Genomic DNA, 25247 nt, shown 5'->3' on the forward strand with positions numbered 1-25247 from the left:
CAGGTATATAAGGGAATGGATTCTGCGGGACACTGATTACGTGCTTCGACTTGGCGGGCCTGGGCCAGGGGATCGGCCACCCCTGGGGAGGGTAGTGGGTACGGGTGAACAGCGCCCTTCACAGCCCCCCGGGCCTGGGAAAGTGAGGCCGGAGGCAGGCCCCATTTCCTCACCCAAAATACCACTGTTAGGGGAGGCTTGCCGGAGGGAACCGCCTTTTCCCCACCCCCTTATCTTGCCCGGACACTCCCCGTTGCAAGTGCAACTCCCATCACCACCAGTGTGCATACATTGTTGCCAGACACCATTGCCAGAGCAACTCCCGCCCCTTTTCAAACAACCTCCGTGCTCTCTTAGAACCAATCCTAACCTCCGCACCCTCTCAGAACCAATCCTAGCCTTTATCCCCTCAGCATTGACTTGTAACAACCCCCGCCCTCTATGCCAGCCTATATAACCTGTGCTCACCCCTAATAATCTCTCTTGGCTTCTTCACCCTCAAAGAACCGTGTCCTGCCTGTTCCTTCTCGCCGCCCTCCACACCTTGCACGCCTCCGCCGGGGACCGGGCCCAGTCCCCCGCCTCGCCCTCGCCTCCGGGAAAGAGCCCCCGCCGCCGGTACCCGCCGAGCAACGCCGAGAGCCGAGGGTTCAGCAACCGGCCGCCCCCCCCCCAGATAAATCAACTGCGACCGCAACTGGCGCCCAACGTGGGGCACCTGCAATTGGACGTCCTCTCCACGCAGCGGTCCAGTGACGCCACCCGCTCGCCCGGACGCCTCTCCAGCTCCCCTTCTCCTCGCCTGCAAGGTAAGGGCCGCCTCTCCCTCGCCGCCCCGCGGAGCCGCCTCTCCCTCGCCGCTCCACGTCCGGAGCCGCCTCTCCCTCGCCGCTCCGCGCCCGGGCCACTCCTCCTTTCCCGTATTAACCCGGCTTTGCCCCCGACTACCTTTCGTCCTCTCTTCCTATGTCCCTCATTCCTCCTGACACTCTTCCTCCAGACACTCTCCCTCTTCCCCTCCATTACTTTGCTGTAGTCCTTTGTGTCTTTGTTTCTTTGTTTGGCGCCGTGTGCCTCTTTGCACCCGCCCCCCCAGACTGCTCCAAAATGGCGAACTTCCTCCTTCTTCTTCTACTGAGGGGAGGAAGTGCTCTAGTGATGACGTCAGCCCTAAGCCGGGCCGGAAACCGCATGCGCTTTACCCCGCCCTTTCACAGGGCGGAGCTAGTCCGCCATCTTATGCCTTAGGCCCCGCCCTTTCACAGGGCGGAGCTAGTCCGCCATCTTATGCCTTAGGCCCCGCCCTTTCACAGGGCGGAGTTAGTCCGCCATCTTATGCCTTAGGCCCCGCCCTTTCACAGGGTGGAGCTAGTCCGCCATCTTATGCCTTAGACCCCGCCCTTTCACAGGGCGGAGCTAGTCCGCCATCTTGTGTCTTAGCCACGCCCACCACACCGCCATCTTGCGACGCTTGGGGCCTCCCACTTCCGCCTCCCCCTTTGACAAGCTCCCCCTCGGAGCCGCTACCGGCAGTTGCCGCTACTCCTCCCACCCTGCCGACTAACAACCCCTGGCTGCCTTCTACACCTCAAGGCAACCCTTAGGACAGCGCTGCCCCTACCTCCACTCCCGTGCCAGGCCCTCTACTTTGAGTGCACCCTGCTAAAAGCCGGCTTAGGAAAATTTGCCCCGCAGTGCGGCTCTGGATCAGTCTAGCTTCAGATCTAGTCACCCTGGCTGTTCATGTATTCGGAGAGCCGCCGGAAGAAATTGTTTGGCCCCTGGACGCAGGCCAAACCCGCCTGCTTATACGTGATAACCCGGACATGCAAATCCTCTTGGAAGGATTTCATGGAGAATTCAGCTGCCACTATCCTAGCCATCGGCTGTTACAGGGACTCGCCAAACTTCCCTTCCGCAGCCCCTTCCATCCTTTCCCCTCCTCTGCACCCATCCCGGGTGCCACCACCGTCTTTGCTGACGCCTCCAAAACCCGTTTCGCCTTCCTCTCTTATTCCCAAGACCACCCGGAACCCCGTTTATTCAGTTATGTTAACCTTCATTCAGTCCAAGTGGGGGAAATTCTGGCGGTATCATATGCGATAAAAGCCCACTGCAACCACCCAGTAAACCTTTTCACAGATAGCCTCTACACGTATCAGGTCTGCCGAGTCCTCGCGTTTTCCACCTTTTTCCCGGGAGACTCGGCCATTGATAAAGCACTTTCTAACCTCAGAAGCATCCTGGAGCATCGACAGGATCCTTGGATCATTAGCCACATTCGTAGTCACTCAGGCCTTCCGGGGCCCCTGGCTAATGGCAATAGTATAGTAGACCAAGCGGTCTCAGCTCAGAATACCCAAGCTATGCTAACCCACACGGCAGCCCCTCCGGGGGACGCTGTTAACCAGGCCAAGTTATTGCATTCCAGGTTTCACTTTTCGGCTACGTCGTTACATCATCTATGTGGCCTCCCCCTAGATACCTGTAAACATCTTGTCCGCAATTGTGCAACTTGTGCGCCCTTTGCGCCGCTTGGCCCCCTGCAACCTCAGGGAGTCAACCCACGAGGCCTAAAACCCAATTCTAGATGGCAAATGGACGTAACTCACGTTCCGTCCTTTGGACGCCTCAAATATGTGCATGTAATAATTGACACCTTCTCGGCCATGTGTTATGCAGTCCCCCTTGCCGGGGAAACGGCCAAACACTGTATCAAGGCCCTGAGACAGGGAATTCTCTTCATGGGAGTCCCCTGGGACCTAAAAACGGACAATGGGCCTGCCTATCGCAGTGCCTCCTTTGCGGCCTTTCTTCAGTTATATAACATCACCCATCATTTCGGCATCCCCTATAATCCACAGGGGCAAGCCATTGTGGAAGCAGTCCATCGCCGCTTAAAAACACAAATTGAAAAAGAAAGGGCAATGCTCCCCCAGGCAACTCCAGGGGACCTTATCATAGCAGCCCTTATTCACCTTAATCTACTCACATTCAATAAAGAAGGGCTTTCGCCCCTACATAAACATTGGGAGCCCTCGTATAGGCCCACCCAGGCCCCGATGGTTTACTGGAAGGACCCAGAGAATAATGCCTGGAAGGGTCCCTCCCCACTCCTCGCCCAGGGGCGTGGGTTTGCTTGTGTTTTCCCAGATGATGCAGCACAACCAATCTGGATCCCAGGAAGGGCAATCTGGCCTGCCACCAGCGACCACGCGTCTAACGAGACGAGAATGCCGTCGTCTCCGCAACCTAGTGCACCAGATGACAACAGTACACCTGGGCCTGGACCCCAGTCCGAGTGAACCCCCTTTTTCCACAGCCCTCCAGCCGCACCTCAGCTCCAACCAGCGGCACCTCAGCTGCAAACAACGCATCGCCAACCCCACCACCCCAACCTTTTCTGCCCCCCTCTCGTTACTCCTCTCCCCTCCTCGACCTTATCCAAGCGGCCTTCACCTCAGTGAATTCCTCCAACCCCAATCTTCCCTCCTCTTGTTGGCTTTGCCTCTCCACTTCTTCCCCCCTGTATGAACCAATTGCCTCCAACCTCTCCTTTTCAGAAAACACAGAGAACAGCCCTTCGGAATGCAATTGGAATACCTCTGCCGTCCCTCTAACTTTTCATTCAGTCTCCTTTACAGGAAAGTGCATCCGTCCTCGCTCAAGTAACTCTCCCAGCCTCACAGCTTGTGCCAACTACTCCTCTCCCAGCAGCTCTGCCAAGTTTCTTATTCCCCACAACTCCTCCCAATGGCTGTGCTCCTCTACAGGACTTACCCCCTGCCTTAATGTGCAAACCCTCAATACAACTAATGAAACTTGCCTCCTAATTGTCCTTATCCCTAGGGTCTTATACCACAGTGAGGAAGACTTCTTCCTCCGCCTAGAAAGAACTGCAGATCCCGCCCTTCTGCAAAAGCGAGAGCCCATCACCGCCCTCACAATTGCCTCCCTCCTAGGTCTTGCAGGCGCTGGCACCGGAATCGCTGCGTTAGCCAGTCAAGGTTCCGCCCTAACTCACCTCCGGGCGGCTGTTGACGAGGACATTCGTCACCTACAAAACGCTATTTCCCATCTTAAAAATTCTGTTAACTCCCTCTCTGAGGTAGTGCTCCAAAACCGCCGAGGTCTCGACCTTCTCCTCCTCAAAGAAGGAGGCCTCTGCGCCGCCCTAGGAGAAGAGTGCTGTGTATATGCCAATTCCACAGGTCTCGCCGAGGACAGCCTAAAAAAGGTCCGAGAAGAACTAGAACAACGTAGGAGAGACCGTGAAGCCACCAGCTATTGGTCCCACATCTTTACCCCCCTCCTCCCTTACCTCCTCCCTCTCCTCGGCCCCCTACTAATGATCATTCTAGCTCTCACTTTAGGACCCTGCATTATCCGCAGAATTGTCCAACTTGTAAGGAAACAAACAGATGCTATTTTTTCCTCGTTCGTGCAAATCCAGTACCAGCGACTCGCCACCTCTGACGCTCCCTACTCCAAGATGACAACCAACCCTCCGCAACCTCACCGCCACCGGTCAACCCGCCGACCGCGAGGCCCTTCTCAATCGCCTGAACCTCGTACCAACCTCGAGCTCCAGTTAAACCTCCCACCTTCGCCCATCCCGCTAGCAGCAAGGCCCTTGTCGAGCGCCCGGGCGCCACACCAACGCTGAGCTCCAGCCTTGCTGAGCCACCGTCAACCCTTTTTCCCCTCCCCAACCTTCCCCTTCCCTCACCCTTTAGCGGACCTCTCCGGTAAGCTTCTTCCTTTAATTAGAAAAAAAGGGGGAAATGCGGGACACTGATTACGTGCTTCGACTTGGCGGGCCTGGGCCAGGGGATCGGCCACCCCTGGGGAGGGTAGTGGGTACGGGTGAACAGCGCCCTTCACAGCCCCCCGGGCCTGGGAAAGTGAGGCCGGAGGCAGGCCCCATTTCCTCACCCAAAATACCACTGTTAGGGGAGGCTTGCCGGAGGGAACCGCCTTTTCCCCACCCCCTTATCTTGCCCGGACACTCCCCGTTGCAAGTGCAACTCCCATCACCACCAGTGTGCATACATTGTTGCCAGACACCATTGCCAGAGCAACTCCCGCCCCTTTTCAAACAACCTCCGTGCTCTCTTAGAACCAATCCTAACCTCCGCACCCTCTCAGAACCAATCCTAGCCTTTATCCCCTCAGCATTGACTTGTAACAACCCCCGCCCTCTATGCCAGCCTATATAACCTGTGCTCACCCCTAATAATCTCTCTTGGCTTCTTCACCCTCAAAGAACCGTGTCCTGCCTGTTCCTTCTCGCCGCCCTCCACACCTTGCACGCCTCCGCCGGGGACCGGGCCCAGTCCCCCGCCTCGCCCTCGCCTCCGGGAAAGAGCCCCCGCCGCCGGTACCCTCCGAGCAACGCCGAGAGCCGAGGGTTCAGCAACCGGCCGCCCCCCCCCCAGATAAATCAACTGCGACCGCAGGATTCCATTTTTTTAAAACTATTATTTGCGCCAAAGAATGCACATCTGGAGCAGAGTGTAGTGCAAGGGCTATCTCTTTATAACCACTGTGTTGGACCCCAAGGGTCCCTCAAGGGTAGCAACGGAGGGTCAAGTTTCTTTGCTTTTGGTTGGTGACCTTTGATAGTCAAAGACTATGAATGGAAGTTGTAGTGGTCACTGAGTAGTAAAAATTGAGAAGCAAATCAATTGTTGCATCACAAATATTGCTTTTTAGATAAAATCTTTCAAGACATGAGGTCATAGGGGAGTGTGAATGATGAAGGGAATTACAGCTTCATGGTGAAGTGGTTCAAGATCACTAAACTAAGCCATCCAACACTACTACAGCTCCCAACCCAGAGCTGCTCTTCAGTAAACATTTGTTGCATGAGTAGATGAATGGATAGATGCATGAATGTACAGATGAATTATGGGTGGCTGGGTGGGTGGATAGATAGATGGATGAATACACTGTTAAAGTCTCAGTGAAAAGTTCAAAGAACTTTTGATTTTATGCTTAAGTTAGAATCACTTCCTCCTCTCTCTTTCTTCACAGCCATGTTACACCTCCATGCCATTGCTCATTCCCCACTTCAAGTCACTTTAGCTAGTTTTCACTTGTATAAAAATGTTGATGGCTTGGGCACACACACCATTTACCCCTGGCCTTACCCTCCCTAGAAATGCACCTGCATCTGGGCCACATAATTCAAGGATTTAGTTTTTATAGGAGGAGCAATTTGATGACAAATCATTCCATCTCACCATTCGTAAGAAGGATGTTATAGCAAATAACAGCAGAAATGGAAATAGATTTGATAACCTATGAGGGAGAAAGACTCTAGGGTTTTGGAATGAGGCACTTGGGAAGGGAAAGGATACAGGGAGGGAAAAGGAGAGATGACAGAGGAAAAGCATATCTTAAGAAAGATTGAGGTCGTAAAATAATCCGAAGTGTCTCCTCTTCCTTTTATACAATAAACACTTCTCAAAAATGCACAGAAACATGTCCTAAAAGAGCCCTTGGGATCAATTCATCAGAAGCACAGAGCAGGGCACTTATTTCTAGAAAGCTAGACATTTTTTAAACTAAATATCCTCTTCAGGAAGCCATGGCACACAATTTGCAGTGAATGTGAGTTTTGAGAAATAGAAAGAAAGAGATAATAGCTTGGTTTAAAATACACTCAGTGCCATTACTGCCTCCAGCACAAACCTCACTGCATTAGATCATTACTCTGGTGGCTGAGTCATTTTTTCTGCTCTTTGAGGATAAGGAATATGCTTCATCAGAAAGCACTTCACTGCCAATTGAGCTTTTGAATATTCAAAAGCTGATGACCTGTGACTAAAGCAATTCCAAATGTCTTCGCCTCTAATGACAAATCTGATGAACTGGTGATGAGAAGATAATAAGACTGAGTAGAAACTCAAAGAAATACCTGCAGAGAAGCCTATCAGGCTTCCTGACAGTGAAACCAATATTATTGCCGATTTTCACCACTCTCTGAACAACCTTGGGACCAATGGAATGGGTATTTCCTCTTAACCCAGATGGCCATGATAAAAGCTGTGGAACACAGAAACCAAGAGAACCAAAAAGAATATGGAGAATTGTCAAGCCCCCAAGGATGTGGCATTAGCTTCCTCCAGCCACTAGGGGGCTCTACAGCAGCCCCAGTGCTAGGTAGGACGTCAGCTCTGCAAACCAAACTCAAATGAAATCTGTAGTCAAAGAAGATTCTTTTGCTTACATATAGTTTTGAAAATAAATATGGATCACATTGTCTTAGAATCATCTATAGAAGCAGGAAAGTGAAGAAGAAATTGTTTCCAGACCGTTGTGCCAGGTGTTTAGAAAAGGAGCAAGCCAACTACAGCCTGCGAGCCGAATCCAGCCTGCCATCCATTTTGTCAATAAAGTTTTCTTTTTACTTATTTACTCTTTATCATGGTAACACATATGCAACATAAAATTTTCCATTTTAGCCATTTTTAAATGTACAAGTCAGTGGCACTAATTACTTTTACAATGTTGTGCTATCCATTACCAAAACTTTTTCATCATCCCAAAGAGAAATTCTGTAGCCATTAAGAATAACTCCCCTCCCCCAACTCCCTAAGTAACCTCTGATCTATTTTTTCTCTCTGTGAAATTGCATATTCTAAGTATCTCATGTAAGTGGAATCACACAAAATTTGTTCTTTTATGTCTGGCTTATTTTGCTCAACATGATGTTTTTTGTTTTCTGTTTTTTTTTTTTTTTTTTAATAATTCAATTTTATTGAGATATATTCGTACAGCATGCAGTCATATAAAGCACACAATCAATTGTTCACGGTACCACCATATAGTTGTGCGTCCACCACCAAAATTAATTTTTGAACATTTTCATTACCACACACACAAAAGTAATAAGAATAAAAATTAAAGTGAAAAAGAACAATTAAAGTAAAAAAAGAACACTGGGTGTTTTTTTTGCCCCCGTTTTCCTACTCATCCATACATACACTGGACAAAGGGGAGTGTGGTCCACATGACTTTCCCAATCCCATTGTCACCCCTCATAAGCTACATTTTTATACAATCGTCTTCAAGATTCAAAGGTTCTGGGTTGTAGTTTGATAGTTTCAGGTATTTACTGCTAGCTATTCCAATTCATTAGAGCCAAAAAGGATTATCTATATTGTGCGTAAGAGTGCCCACCAGAGTGACCTCTCGGCTCCTTTTGGAATCTCTCTGCCATTGAAACTTATTTCATTTCATTTCACATCCTCCTTTTGGTCAAGAAGACGTTCTCCATCCCACGATGCCAGGTCCATATTCCTCCCCAGGAGTCATATTCCACATCGCCAGGGGTATTTACACCCCAGGGTGTCAGATCCCATGAAGATGGGAGGGCAATGATTTCACCAGCAATGTACAAGGGATAGGAAAGTTTTACTGAAACATAACCACACCCATTCATTTGTTTATTGCCTATGTCTGCATTTGCCCTACTAAGGCAGAGTTGAGTAGCTGCAACAGAGACCATATAGTCTAGAAATATTTATCTCTAATTTAGAAGCACTGTTCAGCCTCAGTGGGTTTAATACTGATGTCTGTTCAATAATGTGAATGGCACATCTCCACACCCTCTAATTCACAGGATATTAAGAGACCCAAAGAAGTCTCTATAAGATCTTTCTAAATAAAAATCTATTAGTAAGTGAGATTGAGAAGGCCATTTAGAGATGCTTACCATATGTTTTCAGTTTGGACCCCGTTCTGGACACTGGATGGGACTGTACTTCCTTGTGCCTGGGTAGGACCATGTGACTAGTTCTGGCCAGTGAGTTATCAGTGGAAGTGACATGTATCACCTCCAAGCTGAAGCACACCTTCCAGAGCTCTATTTTCCCTTTTGCTCAACAATCAGCAAATTCAAGGTCATGGTTGCCCTCAGTGACAACAATGAACAGAGCCCCACAGCTGACCTCTTGTGGACTTAAAACAGAGCAAAAAAAAAAGTCTTATTTTAAACCACTGAGCTTTTGGGGTTGTTTGTTTCCTCAGCAAAGTCTAGCCTACCTTGACTTAGATGGAGATGATCAGTAACTACAATATGTAAGGTTTGCAAAAACTTACCCTCCAGTACAGCAGATTTAAGGAAGAAAAGTTGACCCAAGCATGGATTTCAGGCTTCACTCACAAATCTCTTAAACATCTAAAGAAGTCTAAGCATTTAGTCCATGGAAACGCCTACTAAAGTCTTTGTCTTGCTATTTTCAAGCACTGTAAAGCTCCATGGAGTCTCTTTCTCATTTTCCTCCCCGTAAAGAATTCTCTTATCCATGTCTGCCCATCAAACCATCTTGGTTCCACTTTTAGGCAGTGTGGAATCTCCTGGAGAGGGAAGCTCTTCTTTCTCCCTGATTTATTTTCTCCCAAGAATCACAGTTTTAGTCCCTTCTTCAGAGGGAACAAGAGAACAATAATTCTGATCAGGTAAAAGGGCTGGGAGAAGGCTGTGAACCCCTGCATATAAAAAAAATGTTTATCCCCTTGTAAATAACCACTACCACCACCACCACCATCATCATCATCATCATGTCTGCTATTTGACTGTCTCTACGGCCATCTCTTTTGTTTTTGGCTTTTTTCATTTTTCTCAACTGGTTCATAATGCAAGTAAGAAGAAGGAGGCCAATTATTGAGCCCCTGAAACCCCAGCAAAGGCCAGCTGGAATCCTCTCAGGAGGCATCTGTAGCCACAGTTCAATAGTCACACATCACTCCTTAACTGCTTGGGAGGGTCCTGGGCGCCCTGATAACTTTGGAGAGTGAGACAGTCACACCCTGGTGCAGCTTTGCATGGTCTCCTCTGTGCATGATCCCTTCCTGGCACAACCATGCTTGCAGAGCAATCCAACCAAAGGCCATTCCCCACACAAGAAGGCCAGCACTTTCACGCCCCATGAGAAGGGTTCTGTGCACCCAGAGCAGCCTCAGTCTCTATGGCTAGTTTCCCATCCAACTCTAGAAAGCTCCTTTCCCTGCACACTGTCAGCTTCATCTACTCTTCTTGTCTTCCCCTCCCTATCTGAAATCTCTCTCTAGTGCCCTGATGCACAGGGAAATATGCAACTACTTGGGGAGGATGAGCAAAAATGTACAGGAGAATGTTCCCCCAAAGCTGTCAGTATTAGTTTCCTAGAGCTGTTGGAACTAATGACCACAAACATCGTGGCTTCAAACCACAGGAATCTATTCTCACAGTTCTAGAGGCTAGAAGTCTGAAATGAAGGTGTCAAGGGCCAACCTCTCTCTGAAGGCTACTGGAAAGAATCCTTCCTTGCCTCTTACCTTCTGGTGGTTTGCTAGCCATCCTTGGTTTTCTTAGCTTGCAGCCACAGCCCTTCAATTTTTGCCTCCATTGTCACTTGGCCATCTTTCCCCCTCTTATAGGGACATATTGGATAAAGGGCCCACCCCAGTCCCGTGGGACCTCCTCCATCTGCGATGACCCTATTTCCAATAAGGTCCCATTATGAGGTACTGGAGGATAGCAATCTAACATATCTTTTTGGGGACATAATTCAACCCATAACACTGCCCTCGCAATGCCACATGGTCTCTAGCTGTTCCATCCTTCAGACACTAAATGCTGACTTCTTCACAAGGGCTTCCTAGATGTTACAAATGTGTAGCCCTACATACACCACAGAACAGGAGCTTTGATCAAATCATGAAATTTATTTCTGAGATTTGCACACTGTGGCTGACTGTTGCCCTCTATATCCCCTGGGGACATGATGACAACTTTAAGGGACATCAATAATTCTAGGTGCTGACAAAAGACCCAATGCAAACCTTTCTAATTAAAAGAAACAATCTGGAATCTTCTTTGATTCACCCATTTTCTCATACAGAAATTCAGTGGGTCACCAAAGCTTGCTGCAATATCTCTCAAGAATCTCTTCTTTCAATTTCCTCTACTACTGTTCTTTGTCTAGTCTTTGTCATCTCCTGTCTGGATGACAGAGCTCACTAGCTGGCCCTCCTTACCCGAGCCTCCCCCTGTGGCACCAGTGCCATGGTGATCTGTATGAAACAGAAATCTGACTACCTGATTCCCTTCGACTGCTCAGCATGGTGGATAAGAGTATGAGTGTTAGCGCCAGGCTAACCAGGTTCATGCCCTGACTCTGCTACTGACAAACCCAGCAAGTCCTACAACCACTCCAGGTTGCATGTTCCTCCTCTACAGACTGAGAACAATCATGGTGCCTACCTCATCTAGTTTGGGATGATGCAAATACAGCACTGGCACAGTAAGTGCTCAATAAATGTTTACTATCATATGTTCTGAGCATTTGAGGCCCTGCAAATCCTGGTCACAGATGATACGTTAGCTCTCATCGCCTACCAGTCCACACAGTGGATGCGACTCCTTCCAAAGTGTCTCATGCTGTGCGCACAAGGATGCTGGTGTGCCACAAACCCCTCATCTGGAATATTGGAACATAGCTCTAGCATGCTTGTTTCCCAAAATGTAAAAAGAGTAGTCAGAATTTCATACATTTTCAACAAAGCTCTTCATTAAGAGATAATACTCTAAAATTACCTATATATACAGTATTTTTCTTTCTACAATTGGTAAAATTTTTTGAGGTCTAATCATCTTTAGCTCTAAGAAGAAAGATCATCTCCAAGCTATAATACGCTGCACCTTCAGTTCCCACCTGGGCGCTCTTCTCAGGCTCCCCAGCAGGGGGCGTGCATGCATAACACAGGGAGATCAGGCACACACATACACCCCATCCCACCCCCACTGGGGGACTGTTCTTTGTTCCAGAATTCACAATCCAGTGACACTCATTTATAATTACTAGAGGCCCAGAAGATGGAAGCATCTCAGCTCTCAATTCTTCATCAATACTTGCTGTAATACCACCCAGGCTTGCTGTGGTTATTAAAAACAACTTTTCTGTGATTTGCCCAGAATCTAATCCTAGTTACTACAGACAAGAATACCTAAATTATCTGGATTCTAAATCAGTGCTTATTCCTATGCATGATTCATTTCCTTCCTGGTAGCCTAGTAGAGTGGCCGCATCATATAGTATTTAAAAGCACAAACTCTGGAACCAGCCTGCCAGAATTCAAATCCTGGCTCTGCCACTCACTGTGTGACCTTGGGTGAGTTACTTAACCTCTCTGTGCCTCAGTTCCCTCATCTGTAAAATGGGGATAACCATAGAACCTACCTCCTGAGTTGATAAATCAGTATGTGTATGGGTTTGGAAGATGTCTGCTACACGGAAAATAATTGTATGTGATTTTGCCACTCTCCCACTTCTCCTCTGCAGGTAGCAGTCATCTTGCAGCACTGAGACAAGGAGGGGGAGCAGCACTAAATCTTTCATCTTGAAAACAGCGCAGCAAAGGAAATGTCGTTAATGAGTTCTCTTTAGAGTCAGTGCTTCAAGCAATGGCCACAAGAGAGGAAGAGGCAATATAAAATTCAAAATAAAAGGGAATAGTTGTTTACCATAGATTTCACTTTTAAAAACTTAGGGCTCTCGGAAACTCTTACGCAAAAGAAAATATATTGCTCCAATAACTGCCGATGGTACATAAACAGCCACCCAGGGAAATCCCCACTACTGAGATAATTCTTTAGGGAGGACACCGTGGTATCAGCATCCCTTTTCCTTGACAGTGCCCAGAAATATTGCTCTGCCATCTGAAACAGTCTACCCATACATTACAAACATTCTTTTTTCATAACATGACTCCCACATTCCCTGCAGTAAGAATGTTTTCTCATTTTATCATTTTCACAGATGTCGACTCATACTACCTGAGTTCATTTTTATGAATTTCCATTATTTTTCTCTCCAGTTTCTGTGACTGCTTGGGGAAAATCTCAAACTCGCTGATATAATTCTCAGGATGTTCATCAGGATCGTAATCACCGAGCTCAGCTGTAACCAGGAAAAGGTAGAGAGAAAGAGAAAGATTTAAAACAGTAAGAGCGGGCTGCACGTAACATGTCTCCCACCCCGCAGAAGAAGAGCTTGGAATAAGATCACAAACAACAAAGTAGACTCGTGTCTATGGAGAGACATGGCCTGAGTGTCTAGAAGCTTCTTTTCTAGTTCAGGGCTAGACGTGTGTGCTTGGGCACTTGTCTGAGGCACTCTGGGTTGCATTTCCCTCATCTGTATAATAAAGGGATTTATTGGCATTTGGGGGGCTGAATAGTTCTTTACTGTGTCAGACTTTCCAAAGCACCATAGGACATTGGGCATCCCTACCCCTCAAGCACTAAATGCTGATAGTACACTCCGTCATCATGACAAAAAAAAACAAAAAACAAAAAACAAAACAACTCCCCTTCCCCAATACTTCCAAATGCTCCTCTGGATAAGAGGTGGTGTCTCCTCTAGATGGAAACTACTGGATGTTCCTCAACATTCCTTTCAAGGCTAATATTCTCTAAGAATTCCCTGGCTGGAGCTGCTCTGAGCTTTGTGTAGATGTAGACTCATTCATTGAAAAATCACAACACAAAGGAGCCCAAGGGGATTGCCCTTAATAAATGGGTTGTTCTTCAAATAAGAAAGAGTGTATCTAAGTATGGATGTGAACACCAGATTAAGGATGCTGCTGGATTTTAATAGAAAGCACCTCCAGAAAGTCTCGTGGGGCAAAAAGAAAGAAGTGCTTGCACATCTCTGAGCACCCTGAGGTCCCCGGACCACAGTCTGGGGCAGCTAATGTGATGTTCTGGCAGTAGAAACACTTTCTGATTCTACAAACTTTCTAAGGAAATGAGCCAGAAGGAGCAAGCGTCTCAAGTAGAAATGGGGAATATGGCAGAGGGGAGTAGACTAAAGGTGGTTGGAAAACTGGATTAGAAGAACATCATCACCAACATGACTTTAACGTACATCGAAACCAGTATGTCTTGAACACATCTGCAAAATCACATCCAGCTCTGTAATTTGTATCAACTGTCCCTTCCTTGTTGAATTATCGAATGACTGCAAAAGGGCAATACTCAGAGGAAAGGAAAGCTATTGGTAGCTTCTTAATAGTGTTCAAATCACGAAGTTCTTAGAAGAACCTATAATGTACACCACATGAGGAAGGACTTTCAAAATAAGATACAAGAAAACATCAACCATGGGGTTAAAATTGATTAATTTGATCATATGAAAATTAAAAGGTTTTGGTTCATTAAAGGATATCATAGACAAAGCAACGGAGTGGGATGACTAGTTGGGAGAAAATGTTTGCAACATCTAAAGCTGCAAAGGGCTAAGGTCTATTATGAAGAAGAATCTCCCATAAATCAATAAGAAAATGGGCAAGTAAACCAAAAGAAAAATGGTTAAAGGATATGAAAATGGTCAAAAACAATAGGCAGAAGAGGGAAATCAAAGAGCTAGTATATGACGAGATGCTCAAAGTCATTAGTAATCAGCGGCACACAAACTAAAACAACATGATGCCTTTTTACATCTGTAAGTCAGCAAAAATTTAGAAAGTTGGATAATACTTTGAGACTGCAATGAGGTGAGGAAATGAAAATATTTGTGCACGGCTAGAGGGATTCTAGTGGGGTGTAGCTCTTCTAGAGAGCAAGGGGAGAGTATTTAATCAAATATTATAATTGGGCAATCCTCCTTCTGGTATCTATTCTAGAAAACCTCTGGGTCCATTAAAGGATATGCTCAGCTGGGAGTTGAAGGCATTTTGGATGTTCACTGTTGATGGGATGGATAAGGAAAACATAGGAGATGCCCACTACAGGATACTCTGTAGCACCTAAAAGCAACAAAATGGATGTATACCCAACAACGTGGATAGATCTTAAAAACAGTGTTCTTAGCATAAAAAGGAAGGAATAAAGTGGGTTCCATAGCGCCATATAATTTATGAAATTTCAAAGTACATCCACCCACAAAACAATACTAATCATTTTATGAAGACAAGTACAAAGTCAAAGATATGTATCAACCCAGCTGTTGCCTTTGGGAATGGAAGTAGAAAATAATGGAGAAAAGGGAACTTAATCAATCAATCAATAGTTGGGCCTCAAGAGACCAATGACGCAAGTGGGCCACGAACTGACAATTAATTCTACCCTCTGTACCTAAGTTCCAAAAGAAACACACACATACATGCAAACATGCACACACACATGTACCTGTGAGCTGATTTTGGATATAAAAATTTAGGAGATGACATAACCTAATGCTCCCATTTTTTAGAGGTAATGAACCCACTGATATGAAACTGGGTCATCTTCAATGCAAATGTCAGTTTGCAGAGTAGTTGGTAAGGGAAGGGCTTGTTTGTGGGGGACATTTCTCTTTCCAGGAGATCCTGTGAGATGCAAAGGACTTGCACTACCAAAAGCTGCTAATAAGTAGCTTGGCAAATACCAGAAAAGTCAGAGAAAAAATTGTCATGGGGACAACCCATTGTCAATGCCTTCCCCATCATGTGCCCTGCTCTCTTGACCATGAAAGTTTGTCTTTAACTCTGACTTCAGCTTAGGCAGAAGACAGTTTTTTTTAATGAATACGGATTTCTAACCATTCAAAACTTGTTTTTCATACCAAGAGGAGTTGGGAGTGCAGCCTGTGATTCTCCCTTCTACACAAGACCTGGGGGAAAAACTGTGACAAATGGCATTACACAATGGGTGGCTTATGGTTTGAAACAGAACCTAGCACTTTTCTAAGGGAATTCAACTGTCAGAAAAATCTGGAGAGTTTGAAGCACAAGAGTGGGGTGGGGTCTGGTGATGTAACATAAAGGGGAATCTAGGCAATGGCATTTCCCCTGGTTTAGAGAGGATGCAACACGGTGTTACAGTTCCAGTGCCAACTTCGGGATCCTTCCCCAACCCACCCTTATTGGCTTGGGAACCCCTCCAAGGGCTCTTCTAACACCCCATGTTCCCTTCTATTTAGCCATTAACACATCACACACTTGCCTGTTTACCTTTCTCCCACAGGTATTTATATTTCACATAGCAGCTGCTCAATGAATGTTTGGAGAATACACTGGCTAATAAATGAATGAGGTGGTGAATACCTTCCCAGCAGGCGACCAAACCACTCTTTCCTTAGAATAGATAGAAAAAGCCTACATTGGTGCAATTTAGGCAAGTGCCCTGATTTAACATATTTATTGGAGAAGTCACTGTGTGCTCCACACAGGGATACAACAGTGAAAAAAGGCAATGAAAATCCTACTCCCATGAGCTTAGTTTCTACATAGGGGAAAATGCAAAGCAAATTCAAAAGCACAACAAAATAATTTCAGATATAGTACTGAAAACAGCAAAACCGGGGACTGTGATAAGAATGAGGTACAGCAGGGGGGTTGCATTAGGTACAGAAGTCCAGGGAGACTTCTCAGAGGAAATGACATTTGAACCGAATTCTGACCGTTTAGAAGGAGCCAAAACATTTGTTTCGTAAAAGGAACAGGAAAGAGATTTTTTACCCAAGACAGGATACATAGACAGCCTTAGGATTTCATGTGTTTGTAGTTTTGAAGGAAAATGCAGGTCATATATTTACTATACTCAAATTATTCAGTATGTACAGGCAGCAAAACTCTGGGTGACTGACAGTATTTTATATAATCATAATATACTGACGCTTAAAAAATGCTCCTTAAAACAGCTTTAGCAAACACGAAGCCAGTGAAAAGTCACATTGCCTCACATTTTCTAATCCTTTATTCCATATTCCCTGTTTCTCTCTGTAAGAATAAGTGGCTCTGACAAAGTAGATTGTCATCTGCAATTCTAAATAATCTCTGGAGTATGAGGCTTTTACTGGAGTCACCACAAATAAACCACAGACATTACTGCATTTTAGAGATGAAAAGTCCTTTCGAGGTCCGCCAGTCCATTTCCAATTCTACTTTCTCCACAGCACATAATACAGTCTGTGTGGTAAGGGATAATAGCAGTGAAGGGTGAGACAGGGCCTTCTCTTCTGAATAGAGTCTTTGTGGCTTTATTTCAAACATAAAACAGGATGGAGAACTTTCCATTAGAGAGCCACACTGAGTTTGTCCTTAGAGAACTGACAATAATTCACAATGCCTAAATGCATTCTGAGATCCTCAGATGCCAATTGGTTGCTTGAACTCGTACTGAGTCCCCGTTCCCTTACTCAGACAGTGGACACTGCTAGGACTTGTCAACCTTCATGGTGAGGGAAGGGAACCATGGGGTTTTAACATCCCTGTGATGCAGGAGCACACACCCCATGTCGGGGCAGATGGAAGACACTCCCCTATTTACCATCACACTATCCCTGTAGTTCTGAATACTTTAAATTTGGATATCCCCAAGGGTGACACTTCTGATAAATCTGATACCAAGAACTAGGATGCTTCCAGGAAAGAGGTAAAAAAGAGAACACACACCCCCACTTCAGAATTCTCAGAGACCACCACCTGGGAGAAGGCTCCAAAGAACAGCACAGAGGATCCCAATGGACAGGGGCAGGTAACAGTGAAATCCCCCGAGGAGGATGGGTTTCTCTGTCACTGAATGAAGTCTTATTACTTGGGATCATGACAGCCAGATGACTGTCGCCTATGACCACTTATGACCCCACTGTAAACTCCTTCATTATTCCAGTCTTAAGATCAACATGTCTACTGGGTCATCTCCCCCTTCCCCTCTCCCTCCCCATCTCCTTCCCTTTCCCCTGCCTCCTAACTCATAAGCACATCATTAACATTCATGCTACAAATGCCTGCATCACTTGGGGGCCTCCAAAAGCTGCCTCTCCACTGGCCCCAGTAGAACAAGATTGCTTGAGCCAGTCTTCACCTGGGTGCTGCTCACCATGACGACATGCCACCTCAGCCCTGGAGGCCCCATCACTCACACTGGGGTCCTTAAAGGTGGAAAACATCCAGAGGGCAACCCTGGGTCCAACGCACTTGCTGGTCTCTCCACCCCCTAAGGTTAACCCTAAAATTAACTGCCCTTGGCTGGGTGCCCCTTAGCCCATACAATCCTTGCACAGCTAACAAAGGAGTTATCACCATCCCCATGTCATGGATGGAGAAAAGGAAGCTTAAAGAGCTTAAGTAACCTGCCTGTGGTAACACAACTAGGAAATGAAGGAAGGATGATTCAAACTGAGGTACACGAGACTGTGAATGCGGTGTTCTCCTTACCATGTCACATGGCTAAAAAAGCTGAGGAACTAGAGACAGTGTGTACATATCACTATGGACTGAATCATGTCCCACCATAGAAACATGCTCAAGTCCTAACCCCTGTCCTGTGGACAGGAACCCATTTGTGAATAAAATCTCTGAGGATGTTACTAGTTAAGGGGAGGCCAAAGGTCAAAATGAAACAGGGTGGGTCTTAATCCAGTATCACTGGGGTCCTTATAAGTGAGGAAAATTGAACACGGGGTAGGAGACAGATGGCCGTGTGACAGGGACAGAAATTAAGTAATGGATCACCAGTAAGTCACCACCAGAATGCTACAGACTTCAGAAAAAGCACGATCCTGCTGATGCCTTGATTTTGAACTTCTAACCTCCAAAGCTGAGTCAATAAGTTCCTTTTTAAGCCAGTCATCTGTTGTTTGTAATAGCAGCCCTGGCAACCTAAGATATATATATATATATTTACGCACACATACATATGAATATATATAGAAAATATTCCCAAGGATGACCTCCCTGTTTGACCCTATCTTCCTGCTCACAGTTTCCCACCCCCTTCAATAGCCCACTGGGCCCCCACCTGGCAATCTGAGGCCAAATCAGAGACTACGCCACACTGCTTGAGAGCTTCCTGTAAATCCACATCATCCAGCCCCTTTGAAAGAGACATTCTGAGTTCCACGGTCCTTGCAGGGCCCTTTGTTTTGGCAGAGCCCCCCATGAACAGCGCAGCCCAGCCCTCCACCAGGCGCCCCTGGTTTAGGAAGGAGCATGACAGGGGGCTCTTTTACTGAGCTACCACAGATACGGGCAGGGTGCGCACATGTAGGGGAGGAGGGAGGGCTCTGGCTCTCCAATGCTCTGCAGACGCCTTCCTGCAGCCCAGCCGAACATGGCATGGGTGAGCCGTGGCTGTACTTACCTTGAACGATGCAAGCACCCAGGTAGGCAGCATCTGAAAAGGAGCACAGCAGTCGACCATGGAAAATATCTCGTTTAATTTGCAGATACAAAAGATACCTGCAATACAAAAGGAGAAATAGTCGCCCTAAGTTTTGGCTGAAGTATGGCAGCAGTAGGGGATTGTTCATGCTTTAGTCACCTGTGTCACCAGGGCCCTGCCCAGCTCCGAGGAGTGGCTCAGACAGGCCAAGCCCCTGGTAGAGCAAGCAGAGGAAAACTGAGAGGGGCCTTCTGAATTCAGAAAATCGGGGGCATCTGTGACTGAGCAGATCTCAGGTGCTTCCAAGGCTGGATGGGCTCAGACTTACCACAGAGGCATGAGATGAGGGCTGGGAAATGCCACCTGAGTAGGTCATCCCATGCAATGACAACCACAGCTGCCATCACCACCACTAGCATCCCAGATACTTGCTGCCCAAGTTCTTTAAAAAGTCTGTTTGAAACGGAAGAGCCAGAAAATGGGTTGAATCAATATACCAAGAAAAGCCCATACCATTTCTCATGGGGCAGGCAGGCTCATATTAACCCGTCTCAGAGAGACGTGGTTATGAGGCCAAAAAACCAACTTATTCACAACTAGAGTGTCATCTGCTTGGTGTCTTCTCCCTCTGTGCAAGGGATGGCAAACTCAAATGCCTCCAGAGGCCAGGCAAGCTCGTCGATGAGTGAAATGAGCTGGTGTAAGGGGCAGGGGTGGGGGAAAAGAATGGAAAGCAGCCACTCCTTCTAAAGGGGTCAGCTACTATGTGGCTACAGCCCAGTGCCAACAGGTGACAGAATAGGCCAAGCATGTCCAGCTTATCCAGAAAATAAGGGACATTGGATTTAAAAGTGAAATCCCTTGAACTTTAAATGTTGCAATGTATCCTACTTTTTAAAAGCACTGTGGCCCCAAACACCAAGTCCATGTGGGCTCAATCGGCCAAGGGCCCACCAGTTTGCAATGTCCAGTTCAGGCTCATCTTTGACACTCTCCTCCCTGGTCCTCCACACTGGTCAAGCCCTCTTCAAATTTCTTTCTTAGCCATGTTAGTTCTTTTGTTCAAGTCTTCAGGACTGGGATCTATCATTTCCAACTAAAGTAATTTTGCAGATATGTGCACTAGTCTTTCTGGGTTTATTTTATAGTGTAGCTCTCAGAGATGAAGCTGAGATTTTTCTTTCCATGTTCTTGGCACCTCACAATTGGTCCCAGTCGCCATTTCCGTTGCTCAAATACATTAGATTGTCACTCAACCTTGTGACGAGCAACACAGGGACGCCCCATTTTAGAGGCAAAGAAATGGAGAATCAGAGGGTGATTAACTTTCTGAGGTCATGGAGGTGCTGCTGTCCCGCAGGGCAAGCGGTCCCCATTTCTGGGGAACTCCCTGAAAGCTCACTGTGAGCCCGGAGGGAGCCAGGGGCTCACCGAGGTTTGATTCAACACGTCTTTCTCTCTCACCTGGGTTGTGCACTGTGCCAGGCCCTGGGCATCCCAGGGGACCCAGGTGACACCCTCTCTGCCCTACATTTCATGTGGAATTTCAGGCAGGGAGAAACGCAGTCCCTGATAAATAAATAAATGGAGTTCTGTGTGCATTTTGTCAGAGGACGCTATTACGCTTGGTAGATCAGAGCCCAGACTAGTTCCTAAACTGGTTCCTCTCAGACTTCAGGGGGCACATGGAACACCCAGAGATCGTGTTAAAATGTGGATTCTAATTCAGGAAGTCTGGTTTGGGGCATGAGAGCCCCTGTTTCTAATAAGCTCCCAGGGGCTGCTGGTGCTGCAGGTCCAAGGACCACACTCTGAGTAATAAGGTTCTGAACCAGCGGCTCTCAACCCTGACCTGCGGGAGCTTTACAAGAATACCATGAGTGGGCCTCCCCCAGACCCAGTTAAATCAGAACTGTGTCCACACAAAAGCTTGTACACAAATGTTCACAGCAGTTTTATTCATAATAGCTAAAAAGTGGTAACAATCCAAATATCCAAATGTTCACAGCAGTTTTATTCATAATAGCTAAAGAGTGGTAACAACCCAAATATCCATCAGCTGATGAATGGATACATAAAATGTGGTGTATCCATATGATGGAATATTATTTGGCAATAAAAAAATAATGTACTGATACAGGATCAACTACAATGTGGATGAACCTCAAAAACATTATGCTAAGTGAAAGAAGCCAGACACAAAAGGCACATACTGACTCCATTTATATGAAATATGCAGAATAGGTAAATCCATAGGGACAGAAAGTGGATTAGTGGTAGCCTTGAGCTGGGGACAAGAGGGAATGGGGAGTGACTGCTAATGAGTATGAGGTTTCTTTTTTTAGCATTAGCATTTTCTTATAATTAAAGAAGTTGTTGGTTTGCAGGAAAGTCTTGTAAAAAATACAACATTCTCATATACCCCCCTATTGTTGACACTTAGCATGGGTGTGATACCTTTGTTACAACTGATGAAAGAATATTAAAATATTACTGTTAACTATAGTCCATAGTTTATGTAAGTTGTATTTTTTCCCATAGACCACCCTATAATTAACACCTTATAATAGTGTCATACATTCATTATAATTCATGAAAGAACATTCTTATGCTTGTACTATTAACCCCAGTTTGTTGTCCACAACAGGGTTTACTGTGTCATACAGCCCCATGTTTTATCTTCTAACTTTCCTTCTTGTAATACACACAGCCCTAAACTTCCCCCTTCAAACACATTCACATACATAATTCAGTGCCGTTAATTACACTCACAATAATGTGCTACCATCGCCACTATCGGGTATGGAGTTTCTTTTTGGAATGATGAAAATGTTCTGGAATTAGACGGTGGTGAGCAGGGAAGATCTCTGTGAACATACTAACAACCACTGAAGTGTACACTTTAAAAGAGTGACTTTTACAGTATCTGAATTACATCTCAATAAAAAAAATTGTACCAGAAAAAAGTAGTTCAGTTCAAGCAATGTGGCTTTTGTGTGCATGCAGGCTGGTTCCAATCCATCCACTAGAGGCAGTTATTCAATATTTGCTGTACCCTAAACAGAAGCCCACACTCTTGGCTCCCATAAGGGATGGAATTCCCAGAAATGTTGGAGGTTGTGTTCACGGGCACAAGAGAAGTGAGAAGCGATTTTTCCATTGGTGACACAAGTGACGTTCACAGTATGTGGAATGTTTGAGAACAACGCACAGGCACCGTCACTCTCGCCTGAACTAGGCAGAAGTCTGGTCTTCCGAGCAGCCTGTGCCCTTTCAGCCACAGTTGGGTCAGCTCCCGTGTTTGGTCTCTGAGGGAGGATTCTGTGGACCGAATCGCCTGGGTGTGCACCGGATCCTGCTGCTTCATTGCACTCACCTCAGAATAGGCTGTGTAACTGCTTTGAGTCCACTGCTAATAAACTTATGTATGTGGCAGAAACTGGTCTGAGACTTGCTTTCATTGCAACACTGCCCCCATCAGTGAAGTGACGGGGAAGCAAACCCATAGCCTTCCCCTACCTTTAACTATTGCTGGCTACCATATCTGCCCAAAGAAGCCAATACTTTTGAAAATCCAAATTGCCTTAGAGTAGCAGTTCTCTAATTTTAGCATGCTTTAGAATCATCTGGAAGTCTTAAAAAAAATACAGATTGTGGGACCCCAACCCTGGAGTTTCTGATTCAGTAAATCTGGGGCAGGGACCAAGAATTTACATTTATAACAAGTTCTAAGATAAAGTTGATACTGCTGATCTGGGGACCACACTTAGAGGACCACAGCCCTAGACAATCCACAATGACAAGGTCACACAAAAACTTGAAATGATCAAATCTTTCCTTTCATAAGGACTGTAAACTACCAAGCCAAATGTCACAAGGTTTCTACTTGCTGGGATGTATGCACTGAACACGAAAGCATTAGTCTCCCCTTTTTGATGAGTTTAATAGTGAAAAATAGTTTCATATAACTATTTACTTATGAATAAGAGGTTTGGTTTCTAATCCCATAATTCAGAAATCAAGTTCGATGAACGCTTCCTGGGAAAAGAAAATCAGCTTTCATAACATCCCAGCTTTGTTCCTTGCTTGTATCAATGATTTCCAGAGATAATCATGGGTTATTGTGGATCCACTGAGCCTTATAAATGGCTTCAGGTTCAGGGTACTTGTTTTTTTTTTAATACAATAGCTGCCACCACCAAAAAAATAAAACCATAATAATACATCTTCCTTTCGTATCACTCCTGCATGTGAGGATTAAGCAACAGAAACACAAGAGGCTCTAGGGCATAAATTTTTCTACCATCATTAATGATATTGCTTCTCCACCTAGCATGAATATAAAGATGGTTCTTACTGCAAAAATAAAAACCAGCCTTCCTCTGATTACATTCAATTGTATAAAACATTTACAAAAGCTCCAGAAATCTAAATGATTGTAAGATGACGGCTTAAATGGAAAGAGAAAGGAAGGACGAAAACCAATTTCAAATATCCAGTTTTTGTGAATTTTTGTTGTTTTGCTCTTTTAAACCTGTCTTTTCCTCAAAGTTTTTAAATTCTTAAGCAGGGTCATAAGTATCTTAACTTCCTGTATTTTAAATTCTTCTCAATTTTTAGATTCATCTTCAGTAAAATAACAATGTAATCAAACAAGAAAAACTAAATGCTTTCAAATTAAGGGTTTTCAAGTATCTGGGGGCATTCCACAATTTTGAAATTAGTTTTGCCTTCTAAGGACTCTGTTGAATTAAAAAAGAATAAAAATAAAAACATTTACACCTATGCAAGAGCAGGAGACTGTCTCATTTTCCTTTGGAAACAGCAGACTGTTCACAATATTCCACTATTCATACCTTGGCGATTCAGTCAGGGGCAGTGAAATGCTAACAGACTTAATTAAGAGGGGCCTAACTAGGGTTATTAACTAAAAGTTTGCATTCTTTTACTTCCAAACGGTACTTTTCTCAACAACAACAAAAAAGGATTCAATTTTTTATCCTTCAGAGAAAATCAAAAAAAGAAAACAAATGACAAAAGTGAAACATGGCATCTGATCAAATAATACCTGGCATTAGTATTTTATTTTATCTTCCTAATTGCACAGTCAGCATCCAGACTGCAGGACAAATCCCCCCCCCCCCCTTTTATATTTTTTAATTAAAAAAAACTTTTTTTTTTGTAGCTCATCCAGGCCCTGGGCTATGCAGACAACAGGAACAGATCAAATAAATGAATAAATTATTCAAACAAAAATTAAGCCAGGCCACATATTGTATGATTGCATTACATTTATATGAAATGTCCAAAATAGAGACAGAAAGTAGATTAGTGGTTGCAGGGGCTGGGGAAAGGGCAAATAGGGAATGACTGCTTAATGTGCATGGATTTCCTTTTGGGGTGATGAAAATATAGAACTAGACAGTGGTGATGGTTGCACAACATTGTGGATACACTTAAAGGAAATGAATTCTATACTTTAAAATGGCTGAAACGGTGAATTTTATAGTTATGTGAATTTTACCTAAAAAAAAATTTGCAGGCCATTTGCAAAACACTAACCACCACTTATAACGTCCATTATCTATGTAACCCTCCTTTTCACACTCTCCCACACACCCTCCAGCACAAACCTCACTAAATGGATGTGGGTAAGTTAATAATAGAGAACAGAACCATCTGCTCACCGCCACAGTCACCTCTGTACCACTATGGTCAAACTGTACCAGAGACCCGTGAACAACAAGAAAGCAAAAATTCCAAGAACCCAGACCTTCCCCCTGCAAATAATCATCACAGTAAATTGCATTTGCTTTTCTGCTGCATTTGCACCTATGCAGATTCTTTTGAGAGATTTTTGTGACCATCAAATCAAAGCTGCATCAAGAACTAAGCCACACAACAGCTCTCCACTCCCCAACAAATTGGTCCACCCAGGATCTTGCTTAGCAACCTTTGCCAAGGTTGTTCAAGGAAGCAAAGACCCCAGAAGTTGGACTGGATGTGGACCCAGCAGAAGGAGATGAGAAAAGAGGAGGCCAGAAGACTGGAAAATTTGGGAAGGAGAGTTGGGCTAAGAGCCTACAAATAGAGGGTAGCCTGCCCCACA

The 25247-nt window shown here is 45.4% G+C and overlaps 1 protein-coding gene across 2 annotated transcripts in view; it reads right to left on the reverse strand.

Moving 5' to 3' along the window:
• The window catches only part of FRMD3 (FERM domain containing 3), a 298912-nt gene that overhangs the window by 82109 nt on the left and 191556 nt on the right, over positions 1-25247 (reverse strand). For both annotated transcript variants that reach the window (XM_037797263.1, XM_037797264.1), the window contains 2 exons: positions 19118-19215; positions 12827-12950 (listed from right to left, as the gene is read on the reverse strand). In XM_037797263.1, coding sequence (XP_037653191.1) covers positions 12827-12950; positions 19118-19215 — 222 coding nt within the window. The remainder of the gene's footprint in view (positions 1-12826; positions 12951-19117; positions 19216-25247) is intronic.

Source organism: Choloepus didactylus, chromosome 10 (assembly GCF_015220235.1).
Source record: "Choloepus didactylus isolate mChoDid1 chromosome 10, mChoDid1.pri, whole genome shotgun sequence".
NCBI classification, from domain to species: Eukaryota; Metazoa; Chordata; class Mammalia; order Pilosa; family Megalonychidae; genus Choloepus; species Choloepus didactylus.